The sequence below is a fragment of the Perissodus microlepis genome, chromosome 18 (genome assembly GCF_051167445.1).
Source record: "Perissodus microlepis isolate ML-2025 ecotype Zambia chromosome 18, ASM5116744v1, whole genome shotgun sequence".
In the NCBI taxonomy this organism is placed as follows: domain Eukaryota; kingdom Metazoa; phylum Chordata; class Actinopteri; order Cichliformes; family Cichlidae; genus Perissodus; species Perissodus microlepis.
The window spans coordinates 35054397-35070479 of record NC_140478.1 but is presented as its reverse complement, the minus strand read 5'-3'; the positions used below and the strand labels follow the sequence as shown (position 1 = coordinate 35070479).

Below are 16083 nucleotides of genomic sequence, written 5' to 3'. Positions count from 1 at the left end.
ACTAAAAACTAAACTGAAAGAAGAAAATTCACTCTGGAGACTAACTGACACTAAACTGACCTTAAAAAGTCAAAATGGAATGAAAAATAAAAACTAGAAAATTCGAAACTAATAACTCTAGTAAAAGGTCACCTCCATCTTTTATCTACAGTCCATGTATTCAGTAGCATGTCTTCTTTAAAAATAAGGGTTAATCTTTATTTAATTCAATAAATGTAATTAATATATTACACACAATTAAAATAAAAGTCCCCCATTCAGAGTCTGTTCACCTTAATTAAGAATAGTAATTTGGCTTAAGAAAAATAGAGATGAAAAAGTTTTTTTAAAGGAATATTTTTTTTAATAAACAGCTGACATTACCTGAAACAAACTGATATTTTCACATTTTATTTATTCACAAGGCTAATTTATGTCTAAGTTCTTATTCTGTTGATCTCTTTAAGGTCGACGTTTGACATAAACAATTAAACAAAACCACATAACCTTTAACATTTTAATGATTCTGTTATACAGACGGGCTTTTCTTTAAAAAAGAAAAAAAAAGAATAAACATCCACTGAGCTTGCAAAGCATGCATGAAGATATGTACATTTCCATTAGAACGTTTCCCCGCCCGTCACAGCAGCTTTCGAGAGCAGCGTCCCTTCTGTTCAGTGCACTAAACCCAAATCTCCGAGTGTACATGCTGCACGTTTATGGCTCGTTTTCTTTAACACACAATCCTTCACTCGTTTCAAAACAAACAGTATCGTTCACATCTCTATATGTTACCTTAATATTCTTTCATGCACATTTTTAAGACATTGAAGTAATCATAAACATCTCTAAGAGTTTGACTTTCTCTTTCTGCTACAGTCTGGTCTGCAGGCTCAATACTGGCTGAACAATCCTTTCTGTGGCATCCATGAGCTTATTTTCCTTTGCAGTGACACAACCGAAGCATAAGAAAATGATCACAGAATTATAAGTAAACATTATGCTGGAAATAAGACATTAACACTCTGTTTTTTAATTGAAAGTGTATATATATTTTTTTAAGTTTTAAAATGAATGTAATGTTTTGAATTATGGATGGATACTGATAAGGATGTAATGATTTATTTCTGATAAATCTCTTGTAAGGTCTCGAGTTCCTTAAAGGTGGAGAAACAAAACTCATACAGTAACCAGAGTTCATGACACTGAAACTTTTAAGTGGCACTTTCCCGGTCGCGGTGTACGTGCAGAAGGCTGATATCAGAACGTGAGCTGCATTTGTGGATATGAACAAATACAAACTAAAATGGCTGAAGGTGTAAGGCAGAAGTTTTCCCCTCAGTAGCACAACGCTGGAGGACCCAAAAATCCCTCCATGTTCAGGATCGGCGATCCTGTGGAGAAATAAAACAGCACATCAGACGAATCCTGACTGACGTCTGTCATTACGTATTCTTACCTGTTAAGTCACTTGTGTAATGAGCCCTTTTTCAGGTTCGTGTTTATCATCCAGCTCCTCGTCAGAGTCTGAGCACGAAAGGGAAATCGGTCAGCGTTTTTATAGAAACACCACAGAAAATTTAGGATGATAAAAGAACGGTGGAGCCAGGATTTTAACTGCCAACCTTCAGATTAGAAGACGACCCCTCTGAACCCGGACGGCTCAGGTATTCATGCCAACTAAATGTATTATCCTTAAAGACATTAATGGCATCTACAACTGCTTAATAGCAGATGATGCCCTTCGCTCTTATTTTGAAAATTCAGCCACTGATAACCAGCCTGACAATTCCTGTCTTGTCAGGTTTCATCATTTTTAAATTTTCTTGTTTATTGACCTGTGTGAAACATCTGAGGCGCGCTTGTCTTAATCCGTCTGCAGGAGGCTGCAGGTTCAAAGCAGCTGCAGGAGTCTGGTGTGAGAATAAACCTTCACTTTTAATTCTTCACATTTTACAGAAACGGGAATTATTTTTGTATTTTGTGTTATCGACTGCAGCTCTGCTTCTGCTCTGGAGAGTGTCTGTGTCTGCAAAGGATGGGCCCACCCATTGTATGGAAGGCTCACTGCAGAGGCAGCTGAGTAATTGAATTGTTTTCTAAGCAATAAGATGTCTGCAGATGAAAAAGCTCCTTTCACTGTGCAGTGAAACAAATACTGAAGGAGCTACGCCACTCATTTCTGGGTGTGAAGTGCAAAGCTGGAAATCTAAAAACTCTAATAATAATAATAATAATAATGACAATAAAATGAACTGTATATCTTCATATTTTGTGTCTGTACGCTCATTTAAATGGGAATGAAGAGTCAGAATCATCAGACTGAGCAGTCTGAAGGAGCGACAGCTGAAGCGAGTGTGTCGGGTGTGTTTGGGTTTGTCTGATGTCAGTGGGAGGAAACAGACCTGCCAAAGACTCTGGCGGAGAGTAGAACTGCCCATCAGATAAAGGACCTGGACCCAGGAGAGGAGCCCTACTTGTATCTATGATGGACCGATGTCCTGAAACACAGCAGGATGAAGGAAGCAGGAATAACTGCATCAGCAGGACATCAATGAGGTTAAAATAACATAACAGTGGTGAAATAACTTTCATTTATCAGGTGAGTAAACACATTTGCAGATGTTGTTCATTGCATATAATTATTAATAATTACAGGTAAACTACCTGTGAAATAGCAACAGGAAGCTGATGCATTACACTTTTTACTCTAACATTATAATAAATAATTATAATATTAACTTCTTATCCCATGATCTTTTATTTGAAATAAAACAACTGAATAAAATTACTCAGTATGTAGCTTTGAATGTTCACCAGCAGGTGGCAGTGTTTCACCAGAGCGTCTGCTGCTGTTCTTTATCGTTTTCTTGTTTCTTTTTCATTCTCCACTCAGAGGCTCTTGAGTCATAGTACTTGTTTTTTCACATTCTTTTGCTAACTTAAAGGAAGGTTTTAAAAGGAACCTGTAAGGTAAACGATCTGTTGACAGAGATCACAGCAGTGACAGCAGCAGTACTGCAACAGTAATGAAGGTGCCTTTTTTATTATTAGCTCAATTGAGACTCACTGTTTTCGTCTTCGATCTCCTGAGGCAGGACCTTGAAGTCGAGCAGCCATGTTTCTATCCAGGCCAGAACGAAGGAGATGATGGGCAGCAGGTACCCAAAGGCCCCCTGACTCAGCAGCTACACAAGAAACACACACGTCCCAATATGAATACGTAATTCTACACAAAGCATACAAAATCTGACCATTTAAAATTTAGAAGGTGCAAAAACAAATATTTATTATTGTTAAGCAGCAGCAATTACAGGTTTTCCTGTACAGGAAGGAGATAGTTTGCTTCACTTCCTTAAATCCTCATGTATGCATCGCCATCGGGGAATATGGAGCAAAGACTGCAGAGGAAAATTAACTCCAACAACAAACTGTCCTCTAAGAGGTTTTTGTGTGTGGACATTGACACCAATACTAAAATAAATAAAGATATTATTAGAAGTAAAAAACTAAAGTCAGTGCAACATTTTTGTTACAAATAATGAAAATATTAGATGTTGTCAGGTTTCTTAGATCAAAGCTTTGTGTGTGTGTGTGTGTGTGTGTGTGTGTGTGTGTGTGTGTGTGTGTGTGTAGGAGTGCAGACAGTTAGGAATTGTAAAGCTTTTTCTTACCTTCGACAAAATGACTTTAGCAATCAGGAAAGCACAGCTGACTGCAGTGGTGATCTGCACAAAGACAGAAAACATCAGAAATGCTCATGCTCTTATTTTTGCTAATATTTTAAACAGAACCCCTTTTACCTGAAAACATCCTCATGTTAATGGTCTTTAACTCTCTAAATACACTGAATATAATGAAGTGAAATGGAAAATCACAGAATCACCCTGTAACAAACACTGATGCCCCCTGATGACATATTTAATGCACAGAAACAAGAATTAGTGCATCCTCCTGCCAGACACTTCACTGTGCACCCAACAATGTGAGCTCTTGCTGGGCAGCGCCCTCTGCTGGCGCAATTACAGAAACACTGTTGTGGCGTACAGCCTTAAAACCTACCGCGATGGCCCACCAGTGACGAAGCTTGCAGACAGCGTAGGCCAGGATGAGGACGGCAAACCTGAAAACTGCCAGCAGCTGAGGGAGGGGAGGAAGGTGAAGGTGGCACAGAAGGAGGAGAGAAACAAAAAGGAAGGAAAAAAATAGTGAAAAAAACCCCCACATAAAATAAATGATATAAAGTTGATCATTTAAAGCAAAAGAAAGAACCTTACAAAGATGTCGAAGAAGGAGGCGTGGTAGTCGTAGTGCAGGACTTCTTGTTCCAGCCGATTCTGAATGCCGCCGTTCACCTGACAAACACAAACAGCTCATCATGACAAATACTCTGAATGTTAAAGTTAACCCTGACACAACTGAGGCTAAAATGACCTGAGTGAGGCAGTTATATTTTTTGTTACTAGAGGAATATTTTTTGTAAGTTTATTCCATCTAAAATAATAATCATAAGTTTTAATACAACACAAAAAACATGAGAAGTTGTAGGATTCAAATAAACATTTGGGGTTAGGGCTGTGCGATGACCAAAATCTCATATCCTCATGTAAGACATTTCTCATCCTGATAACGATGTATATGACAAAAAAGGGCTTTTTATGTAAACTCTATGAATCTTGGGCAACCCGACTTGTGTGAAGTGTTTTCAGCTGGGTGTCGTGTACCTGGAGCCGAGTGTTTTGACCGGTGCATGAAACTATATGTAACGGCCACCATGTTCTTTGTATTTATTACACGGCGTGCTGCGAGGAAAAGCCTGTTCTAACGTTTGAGTCTAAGGTTTATTTTGAGCACCTGACGGCTCTTTTTTGCTTCTCATCTGTAAACTCTGTCAACAACCTTTCACGTGATTCTTGCGTAGGTGGTAGAAGAGGTTTGTCGTGTTTGAGTCTGTGGTGGAAACCGGTTTGCGGCATAATTTGCATAGTAGAGTTTTCTGGTCCGTGTCAGACTTTTTATAACCAAATCATGTCCATGCTACAGGGGCCGGCCCTCATTAGGAATAAGGTCCTCGTTTTGTTTCGACTAGTCCTTCTGTTTGGAGCTACCTGGTTCTGCCTCATATTCACTGGCCATGCTGGTATTCTCTGCGCCCCGATGGAAAAACGTTGCCGTAAACAGCTTATTTTGGAAACCACGAAACAAACGATAGCGTACAATTTGAAACGATGAGGACGACTGACAATAATGTAACTGCTTCCTCCCGATTAATGGTTAACAGACCTGTTTTTAACAGGTCAAATAAGATAAAATAGTAAAACATGTAAACAGGCAAACTGAGCAGGAACCGTATTAATGTATGCACAAGATTAAAAAACTTTTTTTCTGTAGTTCATAAACTCTGTTTGTTTGTGGTATCTAAATGCACCCTTACAGGAATACGTTTGATAATTCTGCTGACTTTATCCATCTCTTATCGTGATGGCATTTTAGTAACATTTTTTACTAAATGTTCCTTCCGGCTTTTTTCAGATGTGACATTTACAGAAAAAGCAACAACGCTGAGTAACATCTTCAAAAAGGAGAGAGACAGAGTCCACTCGGCTTAATTAATGATTGCTGTCATCTAAGAAGATAAACATGTGCAGAATAAATTAAAACTTTCAGTCAAATACTGTAAACAGTTCAGAGTCCTGGAGGACACAAACACTGTTCCAACATGCTGGACACTTCAATACTGCAGCACGAGCCTGTAAATTCTCCATTAGTTTAAATCAGCAGACCCTGAGATCACGGTTCAAAGCAGAAAAAACAAAGATCGGCACCCTGCACATACTGCAGCATTTCAGTAACTAAAAACCAGAAAAGTTCCTGCAAGAGCTCCTCCTAAACTGCCACCATGGTAAAAGAATAGAAACAAACAGATGTATGTTTTTGTTTTTATCTGGATGGGTTAACAACACTGCCGTTTGTTAAAGACAAGAAATTCTTTCCTTTTAAAACAAAGCCTGGATGTAATTTGATAAAGTTAGTTAGCTTTCTAACACTCATCCAGATGTTAGTGGTGGGGCAGTGCTGAGAAAGCACAAATAGTTTGGTTTGGTTAAAATAACCTGTAGCATTAATCTTATTGCATATTTTTTATAATCCATTTAAATAACTGTGGAGGAGGACAGTCTGGTGCAATCTGGCCGCTGCGTTGTATGACAGCGCACAGATCTAATCAGGTATATCAACGGGTATACCTTTTTAATCCATCTTAAAGGACGTTGCCATCTGCGACTGATTTACTTATGGACAATCCTGTGGCTCTTATTTTGAAAGTTCAGTGTCTATCTGCTCTACCTTTATTCTGTCATCACTACCAGCCGGCTCTCTGGTTATGATGCTATTCTGGGAGTTCTGTAGTTGCTTCTCCAGAGAGTCTCTCATCCAGCTGTCTGACTCCACCTAACTGGACTGAAGCCCTCAACAGAGTCCATCTGCAGAACCTGCACCATGTCAAGAACTGGCTTCTGTACCTCTATATGAAGCTCACCAAGAGCAGAACGAGGATAGCTGCCGCAAACTGATGTGTAAGACGGTGGATTTGGAGCTCAACCACCACTGGATGAGATACTCACTGAAAAGGCAGCTGGTTTTATTACTCAATGATTTGTTGTTACAAAGATAAAAATTGTGAACAGGAAGAAGTAATGGTATTACTTCTCCCTTGTCACAAGAAGTCACCACAGCAGGTAGATGCCTTTCCTGAACCAAACCCAATGGGATAAGCGTCTCCTTCTGGGATCTTTCACCTGGTAGGCGAACCACTGTAAACCACGATACCAACTAAACCACTTGATAGTTTAGTTAAGAAAAAGTCTGTACAGATAAGGAACGTGCATTCTTCACCAGCTTTAAACCTTTGTTCACATGTAATGCCATAGTCCACACTTTGCTATCAGTTGTGTACAAATCGGTGGCTACTCATGAGTTCCTCTGAACTTTCATACAACTGAGCTCAACAAACAATAACTGTCAGTCAGCAGAGGAAACTAATTTTTCCTCCAAAGTGATTTAGTGCATCAGAAATCTACGGTGTGTTTATTTTTGTTATTCAGTTCATCTGTGCCATATCGGACCGCAAGACCCTACAGCGGATAGTGGGAACAGCAGAGAAGATCATCGGGGTCTCTCTCCCCTCTATTGAGGACATCTACACTACACGCTGTATTCGCAAAGCCACCAGCATTGTGGCCGATCGGCTGGTCCTGGAGGAACGTTGTTTCGTTTCACTGTGAACTAAATGTATATGGTTGAAGTGACAATAAAAGCCAACTTGAAATTGAACTTGTGCGTCAAGCTGACTGCTGTTAATCGTACCGATCAGGCACAAAAGTAAAAGCAGATAGGAATGATGCTGTCAATCCGAAAGTCCACCACAAGCTGAAAGAAACAACTCGAAATGCTCTAAAAGAACAATAAATGTTTTTCCACAAAAAAGCAAAACCAAAGGCTCTGAGCCTGGCCTTTTAACGGCTTCACTTACTTTGGAGTTTTTTAAAAACTTCAATACTAGCGTTTTATCTTTCCTGACTTTGTTTAACTTTACTTTTAAATAACCCTTTAATCTCTGGGAAATAATAAAATCATCTTCAGTTTTAGTTTTTTCTTGAGCAAAATACATAGAAGACAGCAGATGCATCCAATAAATTTCTCCCGAGTAGGCTGACTCAGTCAAAAAGGCTCACTGTCTGGTGATATATCTTAATCTCGTGTGGTTTTACATTGCTGTAAAAACTTTATTACTACAGATATCTAATAAAAAAACAAAACTGCTGTCACAGCCACTACAAACACAGACTTACATTGAGTTCTATGATCCAGAGCATGGTGATGAACAAGAGGTCAAAGGTGACAAAGAGGCAGAAAGTCCTCCTCACATCCGAGATGCATTTCTTCTCTCCGATGTCGTACGCCTCCAATCTCACAGAAACGGCCGGGGAGTTGACAGACCCCATGCCTGTTCTGACAGGGATCTGTGAGTAGCTACCGCTGCTCTTATATGCATTCCTGTTATTTGGTGGTGGGGGCAAAAAAAAAAAAAGAGAGCCTCTGTACCCGAGTCTTGGGTACAGCCTGAGCTCTGTGTTCTTTTGAGCTGAAATGGAGAGGCTTTGATCAGTGGATGAGCTCGATGGCGGTTCACTGTCACCTGGATCATGATTGGATGCTCATGTTTATAGTTTTATCTTTCTTTGTAAAGTCAGCTGTTCTGCTGCTCTGTATGTGATTGGTCAGATGCGCCCAACGCCACCCCTTTCATGTAAACAGGCTAGTAGCTAAAATGGGAAACCCTGGTTTACCTTATAGAGTTGATAACTAGCGTCATGTGATCACTTAGTCTGATTGACAATGTTGGGATAAGTTAATCAAGATAACAGAAAGATTTCTTGAGTATGATGAACAATGAATTTAACTCCTAAATATGACTTCCTAACACAGAATGTGATGACGTCATACGCTTTGTACTTTGATGTGTGGTGATTGGAAGTGTCTGTGTGGTGCAGCCTGGACAGACCAGACCAGCTGCACCACACAGACACTTCAAACCTCACCCGAGGACAAAAAGCACAAGAACAACAACAAAAAAAGAAAGAAAACAAACCTTAGAAACATGCAGGGTTACAGGAGAAGCCAGTCGTGCAGAGGTGAGCCTGTGCGAGTCTGAATTTAACTCCTATTTATGACTTCCTACCAAAGAATGATGATGGGAGAATTTGGATTTATTTATTAACAGATTTATTACGCATTAGTTTTATGGGTCTGTTCCACTTAAGGTCAGATTGGTGTCTATGAACCAAAATGAGTTTCACACCAAGACTAAACTCGTGTCATGGTTTGCATTATGCAGTGGTTACAGTGGTGACACTTATTAGACTCTGAAGTCTGTGCACCAGTTTTTCAGGGTCCTGTAGGTGCAATTGTTGCGACCACTGTAAATGTGACACCATCACAGAAAAATTGTATAAAATCAGAAGAAGAAAGAGAACTCTAATATGATGGCTGCACACCAGCTGGATCATTATAACAACATCACATCACATGAGTAACTTCAACATGACGAGACTTCAAGGACTCCAACAATGTTCATACAGTGAGGATAAATAATGTTTTTTATTATTTATTATAAAAAGGACACAATATAGATATATAAAATGCAGCCAGAACTCCAATAACTAACATGTCCATTAATTTGACACGTTGGTTTATATATAATTTCTTTTTCTCTCTTAGCTTTTCAGCTCCACATTTTTGCCATTTCTTCCACACTCAACTCTTTTCTACAAGCTGAGCACACAGTGAAGGTAGGGGAGGGCTGGTGGCATTAAGAGATTTGATTGGGCAATCTAGGGGCCAGTTAGTTCTTTCCTTTGGTGAAAGTTGGGCTCTTCAATTCAGCATGGTACAACTCCAAAGATTCTGCAACATCAAACCCTCTGTCTGCTAATATTACATCCAGTTACAAGATGAGCTTCCCGACCCCCTGAACTACGGATGCCCTACATGACTGTTAGGACAACTTATGTATTGCAAGTATGCAGTACTAAGAATAACTTGATGTTTCTGACTTTGCATTATGAATTGTTTACCCACTGACAAACATTTCAAGTTCTACTAAATTAAAAAACAATTTGTGGTAACCTGATTATGATTCAAAAAGAATAATTAAAAACACAGAACTGGAGAAACTTTCCAACAACTTGAAGTGCAAAAACACTGAGGTGCAGATGTTAAAGCAGCAACTAGAGAAAACAAGAAAAGACCTGCAGTGTACACTTCAAGAACTCGAGAGAAGTCAGCAGCTACAAGACGCACACAACAAATTACAACACAGTTATACAGAGATGCACGAGGCAAAGCTTATGCAGGAGGCCAAATGTAAAGAACTGAAAGAAAGGCTCGAAGAAAAACAAGCCAAATTAGAAGAAGTGGAGACAACATGCAGGAAACTCGAGAAGGAAAATACACAAACAATTGATGAGTTACGAACCCTCATCCTAGAGAAAAAAGTGCTCATGGAAAAGAAGAAAAAACGCTTCCGCTTCTTCTGGAGAAAGAGCACTCCTGCTTTTTCTACTTTTTCTACTTTTCCTTCTGCTGATGTCACCCCGTCTTCCTCCTCCACCGTTGCATCGTAATTTTCACCTTAACTCCTAACACCTGTCCCATCTCCCCCCCCCTCTCTTTCACCCTCACCCCCCAACCAGTCCCGACAGTTGACTGCCCCCTCTAGAGCCTGGTTCTGTCATAGGTTTCTTCCTTTAAAGGGAGTTGTTCCTATCCACTGTCGCACCCAGTGCTTGCTCAGAGGGCATAGTTGGGGTTCTCTCTCCTCTATCTCTTTCCTCCTTTCTATCCCTTTCCTTTACCCTCTTCTTTACCCCCCACCCCTCCCCCCTTTTCTATTCCCCCGCTTTTCTATTTCCTTAATAATTTAATAATAAACACAATTGGCTACATTTTAAATGTGTCTGATCAACGTCTTCATTCAAGAATGAATTGTCTTTCTCACGGAGTCATGTGTATTTTGTGTTTTCCTCGGGCTGGTGATCCCCGCGGTGGTTCAGCCCCGGAGTCCAGAGTTTTAGTGTTTTAATCACATTTAGTGTTACATTTCAGATCACCACAATAGGATATCCATAATTTAGGATTCAGGCATTTGTTTTAGTTCAATATCGTAATCATTCTATGACTGAGTAGTTTACAGAACCTTCAGTCTGCAGCAATAACTTCTGTTGGAGCTATTTGTTCTTATTTTTTATTATTTTGAAATTAGTTAAAGTTTGTTGTTAGTTTACTTATATTTTGGGGTTTATTTACAAGTTTATTTGTAGGTTAATATTTCTTTCAATGTTTTGTTTGTTTGATGTTACCTTGTTAAATTAGTCAGTAAAAGCTGTAGGGCCATTTTGTTTCTATAAATAAAGAGACTGGTGTAGGACCAGCATGCACTGGGGTGAGCCTATGGTTTTTTACTAGAGCAGGAGAAGCAGCAGGAAGTAACTAAAAATGGATCTTGTTATTGCTTGCCAAACTGGATAAAATAAACCATAAAAACGCAACTTTAAAGTTTGGACAGTGGACAGTGGAACATGCCAACGCCCTCTGTGGAAATGTTTGTTCACTGCAATCATGTTTGCGCTTTATGCTATGGATTCTCAGTGTGCTGTGCATCTTTATAATGTTTGAAATAATCCAAGAGGACAATAAAAATGTCGGATATTAAGAGTAAACAAGAGAGTAAACAAGAGGATGACACTCAGATGCAAGCAGAGAAAAGAAGCATCAAATTTACGCCAAAAGGTTTGGATTTGTATATAAAGACATGCCAAGAAAAGCGGAGTTCAATGTGTAAGCAAGCATCTAAGTACATGGCGAAAATTTAATGACCTCACATGAGAAGGTTAAGGAAGTGTCTTCGGAATTTGGGAAGTTTATTAAATGCTATCAAGATGCAAACGCTTTGCAAGAATCCTTTTTAAGTTTGCCACTGCCAGAAGATGAAGTGAAAAGGCAAAGCGCACATTTTCAGTCTAAGGTGACAGCATTCTCTGTTTTTATGGACAAAGTAAAGGTTTGGTTGCAGCAAGCAGGCGAGCCGTATACTGAACAAAGCAATACTGCTCTTAATGATCAAGCTGTTGAAAGTTTGGATGAAATAAATCCTGAAGACAGTGTCTCTAATATCTCAAGTGTAAAGCCACCTTCGAAAACATTGTCACAGCAAAGTCGAATTTCATCAACATCTTCCGCACGCATTAAAGCTGCGGCTGACAAGGCAGCGCTCATGGAGCGACTCGCTGCATTAAAGAAAAACATTCTATTGAAGCGCAAGAGGAAAAACTGAGAAAAGAAAAGGAGAAATTATCCTTGGAAACAGAGTTGGCAGCAACTAAGGCAAAGCTTCGTGTCTTAAAAATAAACTCAGTTTGTAGCTCTGAGCGTTCTGATGGAATGAACTCTTATTTTGAAAGAGGGCACGTACAAGAAGCGCCTAATTTAAATCCTTGTGCTGATACATTTGTTCCGGCAGAAAGAGATTACTCTGGTACAAATTCTGCATCTGAATCACAAGTAATCATACCTAGACAAAGTCAAAACCAACATCAGGTGGATGAGGTGATGGTAAAAGTTGATGATTCAGCTCAAGTGACGCAGCAAACACAGCCTCAGTCTCCTACTTTGACTGAGAATTGCACGAAGGAGATTGTCAATATTATGCAAAAACAAAATGACATCACTACTTTGCTTGTAAAACAAAACTTATCTTCTGTCCTTCCAGCTAGAAACATCCCTATGTTTGATGGAGACCCTTTACAGTACAGATCATTTATGAATGCCTTTGAAAATGGAGTGGAAGCTAAAACTGATAACTGGAGCGACTGTTTGCATTTTTTAGAGCAGTTCACTAGGGGGCAGCCTAAAGACTTGGTGCATAGTTGTCAGCATTTACCTCCTGAGCAGGGCTATTCCACAGCCAGATATCTTCTTGGAGAACATTTTGGGAACGGAAATAAAATTGCCTCTGCATAGATGGAGAGGATTGTGAGTTGGGCACCTATTAAAAGTGAGGATGTGAAAGGTCTACAGTCATTCTCTCTTTTTCTTCAAGGATGTTCGAATCCAACACAGCAAGTTGTTTATATGAAGGAGTTGGATTTGCCCTCAAATATGAGAATGATTGTTATGAAACTTCCATACAAATTGAGGGAAAAATGGAGAGTTGTTGCCTATGAACTGCAGGAACAAAATGGTCACAGAGCAGTGTTCACTGATCTGGTTGCCTTCATAATAAAACAGGTGAAAGTAGCATAAGATCCAGTGTTTGGCAACATCCAAGACTCACAATCTGGAAGCAGCTTTAAAGTTTCAAGTTCCACCAAGCAAAGAAAAAAGGGAAGTAGTTTTGCCACTAATGTCAGTACGGTTCCAGGAGTCAAAACTCAATCAACTGGAAGCAGAACAAATTCCACTGTTCTGCATAGTTGTTTGTTTTGTTCACACAGCAGTCATTTACTAGAGAATTGTAAGCAGTTTAAAGCTAAAATGCATCGAGATAAGTTGACTTTTATCAAGGAAAGGGGAATTTGTTTTGGTTGTTTAAAAGTTGGTCACATAAGCAAAGACTGTAGGAGTCGTTTGAGACACAGCAGCTGAGCAAATGATCATTTCATGCTGAAGACATCCTCAGACAGAATTAAATACATACATAAACACAGCCTGGTGCCAATAACACAGCTAATGACACTGCTGTATCACTGGCTTTACTGATTAAAGACCATATCTGAAGGAAATCTTTCAACACAACAGAAAGTGACCTTTTAAACCTGCGACACTGATGCTGCATTCAAGGACCATTAAAAACATCTGAAAGGACTTAAGAACATGAAGAAAATGTGACTTGTTTCTCTGTAATGAAGCTGTTTTAGTGAAGAAAGTTGAAAGGTCACAGAGCGACTGCTGAATCTTCTGCTCTAAACATGAACTCTGAACTTTGTGATGCTTCAGGAGGAAAACTGCTTCAGTTATTCTCTCAGATTAGTTTCATATTTTCTGCATCAGATTTGAGTGAGATCCTGGAATGAAGACAGAAGAAAAGACTTTGTTCAAAGTTTGATTTATAGTCAAACCTTCCAGTTTATTCACACAATAAAACATCAACACAATATATGAATTCATTCATTAAAATCACAGTTTTTCCTCATTTCTTTGATGATTTTGACAAAAACAAACACAAACACACACACATGGTCTGCCATACTCATGAAGAGAAATGTCGACATTTTTCAATACAAATATTCCAGAAACATTTAGAGGATAGAGAAGTTTACATTTTCATGTGGAGAAATATTTTAGTAAATCAAAATGATGATGAGCAGTGATAGCCTCCATAAACAGTCACAGGAAAGATCTCCTTTAAAAACTCAGAAACATCAAGAGAACAACTAGAAGATGTGGAGGTACCACCCATAATGTTTGACTGACAGCTGATCTCTGTGCAGAAATGATGGAGAGAAAATAAAATGAAACTAAAATACAGATTTAAACCCACAATATGAAAGACTTCAGTCTATTTCACTTTAATCAACTCAGCAGTGGCTCCATAATCATAAACCCTCAGTCCAGCATAGAGCGGCTGAGTGAATGTGGTCTGGACTCTGTGGAGGAGAGTCATGGTTTCAGAGACGCTGTAGAAGGACAAAATACCTGCTCTGTGATCCAGGTACACTCCTACTCTGGAGGAACGAGGACCTGAGACAGGAGTTTGGATGTTGTTGTACCGAAATGTATAACTGTTGTTGTTACAATCTAATGACCAAGATTTGCCATTCCATCCAAAAACACATTCATTACCCCCTCCTTTTCTGCTGATATTCTTGTATGCGACTGCTACATAAACTCCTCCCCCTCTCCACTCCACCTCCCAGTAGCAACGTCCAGTCAGACTCTCTCTACTCAGGACCTGAAACCAGTCAGTGAATCTGTCTGGATGATCAGAATAAGACTGTTGTTGATTCATTACTGTTACTTTTCTGTTCCCCTCTGATAATAACAGATATGTGTTTGCTGTGTTTGGATCCAGTGTGATTTCACATGAACATTTTAAGAATCCAGCTCTGGTCTTTGGCTCTGCTTGTGGATCTGACAGTAAAACATCCACTTCAGTGACTGTCAGTGAGATGTTTGTCCATTCCTCTCTCAGAATGTCCTGTAGTTTATCTCTGACCTCTGACACAGCTGCTGTCACATCCTCAAAGTAGCTCAGAGGACGGATATTGATGCTGGATGAGCCTGTAGACTCACTGAGTGCTGACAGTGAGGGGTAGTTGTGTAGAAACTGGATGTGATCCTCTGTGTGTGAGAGCTGCTTCAGCTCAGCATCTTTCCTCTTCAGCTCAGTGATCTCCTGCTCCAGCTTCTCCTGAAGCTCTTTGACTCGACTCACTTCAGTTTCCTGCTGGGATCTGATCTGCTGCTTCACATCAGAGCTTCTTTTCTGGATGAGATGGATCAGCTCAGTGAAGATCTTCTCACTGTGCTCCACTGTTTGATCAGCAGACTGATTGATGGCCTCCACCTCCTGTTGAAGCAGCTTCACATCTTTCTCTCTGTCCTGGATTCTCTGCTGGATGTTTTGTCGACTCACCTCCAGCTCTCTCTGCCTCTCAGTCCTTTCTGCTGCAGCTGAGACTGTGTCGTGGCCTTTATGTTCATCCACAGGGCAGAGATAACAGATACTCTGCTGATCAGTACGGCAGAACATCTTCATCACCTCATCATGACGAGAGCAGATGTTCTCCTGGAGCTTCTTGGAGGGCTCCACCAGCTTGTGTTTCTTGAATGTAGGTGAATCATAATGAGTCTGAAGGTGTTTCTCACAGTAAGATGCCAGACAGACTAAACAGGACTTGAAGGCTTTCATTTTTCTTCCAGTGCAGAAATCACAGGCCACATCTTCAGGTCCAGCATAGCAGTGATCAGCAGGAGCAGCTTGGAGTCCAGTCTTCTTCAGCTCCTCCACTAAATCTTCCACTAATATGTTTTTCACCAGGACAGGCCTCGCTGTGAAAGTCTGTCTGCACTGAGGGCAGCTGTAGATTTTCTTCTTTTCCTCTTCATCCCAGAAGCTTTTAATACAGTTCATGCAGTAGCTGTGTCCACAGGGAATAGTCACCGGATCCTTCAGTAGATCCAAACAGACTGAACAGCAGAATTTTGTTTGATCCATTTGATTCATGTGCTGTGCCGTTTCACCGTCTCTCAGTGACTGTCAGACAGTTTCACTTCCTCTGAACAGAAACAACCTCTGTGCTCTGAAGGGAAACAGATCTCTGCTCTTGTTCACCTCCTACAGGAAATGAGGCTCACTAGCAACTGCATTTACACCATGTTGTTTAGACCCATCCTGATACAGACACATCTGTGAAGGGAGGCGCTAAAGAAATATTCTTACAGAGCAACCAAGAGCCAATCACATGATGCAGGGTGTGGTATGTTTGGTTACAACATGCAGTAACAAGTCTGACCCAGTTAAAGTTTAATAGTTTATCTTTTCTT

General features: G+C 40.0%; 2 protein-coding genes across 2 annotated transcripts; both read right to left on the bottom strand.

Annotated features, from left to right (window-relative positions):
* Positions 1-320: 320 nt before the first annotated feature.
* Positions 321-8029, bottom strand: LOC146368798 (STARD3 N-terminal-like protein). Its single transcript, XM_084913764.1, has 8 exons — positions 7830-8029; positions 4257-4334; positions 4042-4119; positions 3654-3707; positions 3050-3167; positions 2385-2480; positions 1439-1506; positions 321-1373 (listed from the first exon to the last, which is right to left on the bottom strand). Exons 1-7 carry the CDS (start codon positions 7980-7982, stop codon positions 1442-1444), a joined length of 642 nt encoding a protein of 213 aa, XP_084769890.1. The 5' UTR covers positions 7983-8029; the 3' UTR covers positions 321-1373; positions 1439-1441.
* A 5628-nt stretch (positions 8030-13657) lies between these two features.
* LOC146368797 (tripartite motif-containing protein 16-like) lies at positions 13658-15883 on the bottom strand. The gene has a single exon (XM_084913334.1). It carries the CDS (start codon positions 15761-15763, stop codon positions 14096-14098), a length of 1668 nt encoding a protein of 555 aa, XP_084769460.1. The 5' UTR covers positions 15764-15883; the 3' UTR covers positions 13658-14095.
* Between the last annotated feature and the right edge of the window lie 200 nt (positions 15884-16083).

What these genes read in the sequence shown, in the direction of transcription:
- LOC146368798 (XM_084913764.1), bottom strand. Translation starts at nt 7,982, where the DNA reads ATGGGGTCTGTCAACTCCCCGGCCGTTTCTGTGAGATTGGAGGCGTAC. An exon ending in GGAGATCGAAGACGAAAACA is followed by an intron (nt 2,481 to 3,049) that starts GTGAGTCTCAAT and finishes GCTGTGTTTCAG; the next exon opens with GACATCGGTCCATCATAGAT. An exon ending in TCCGCCAGAGTCTTTGGCAG is followed by an intron (nt 1,507 to 2,384) that starts GTCTGTTTCCTC and finishes TTTCGTGCTCAG; the next exon opens with ACTCTGACGAGGAGCTGGAT.
- LOC146368797 (XM_084913334.1), bottom strand. Translation starts at nt 15,763, where the DNA reads ATGAATCAAATGGATCAAACAAAATTCTGCTGTTCAGTCTGTTTGGAT.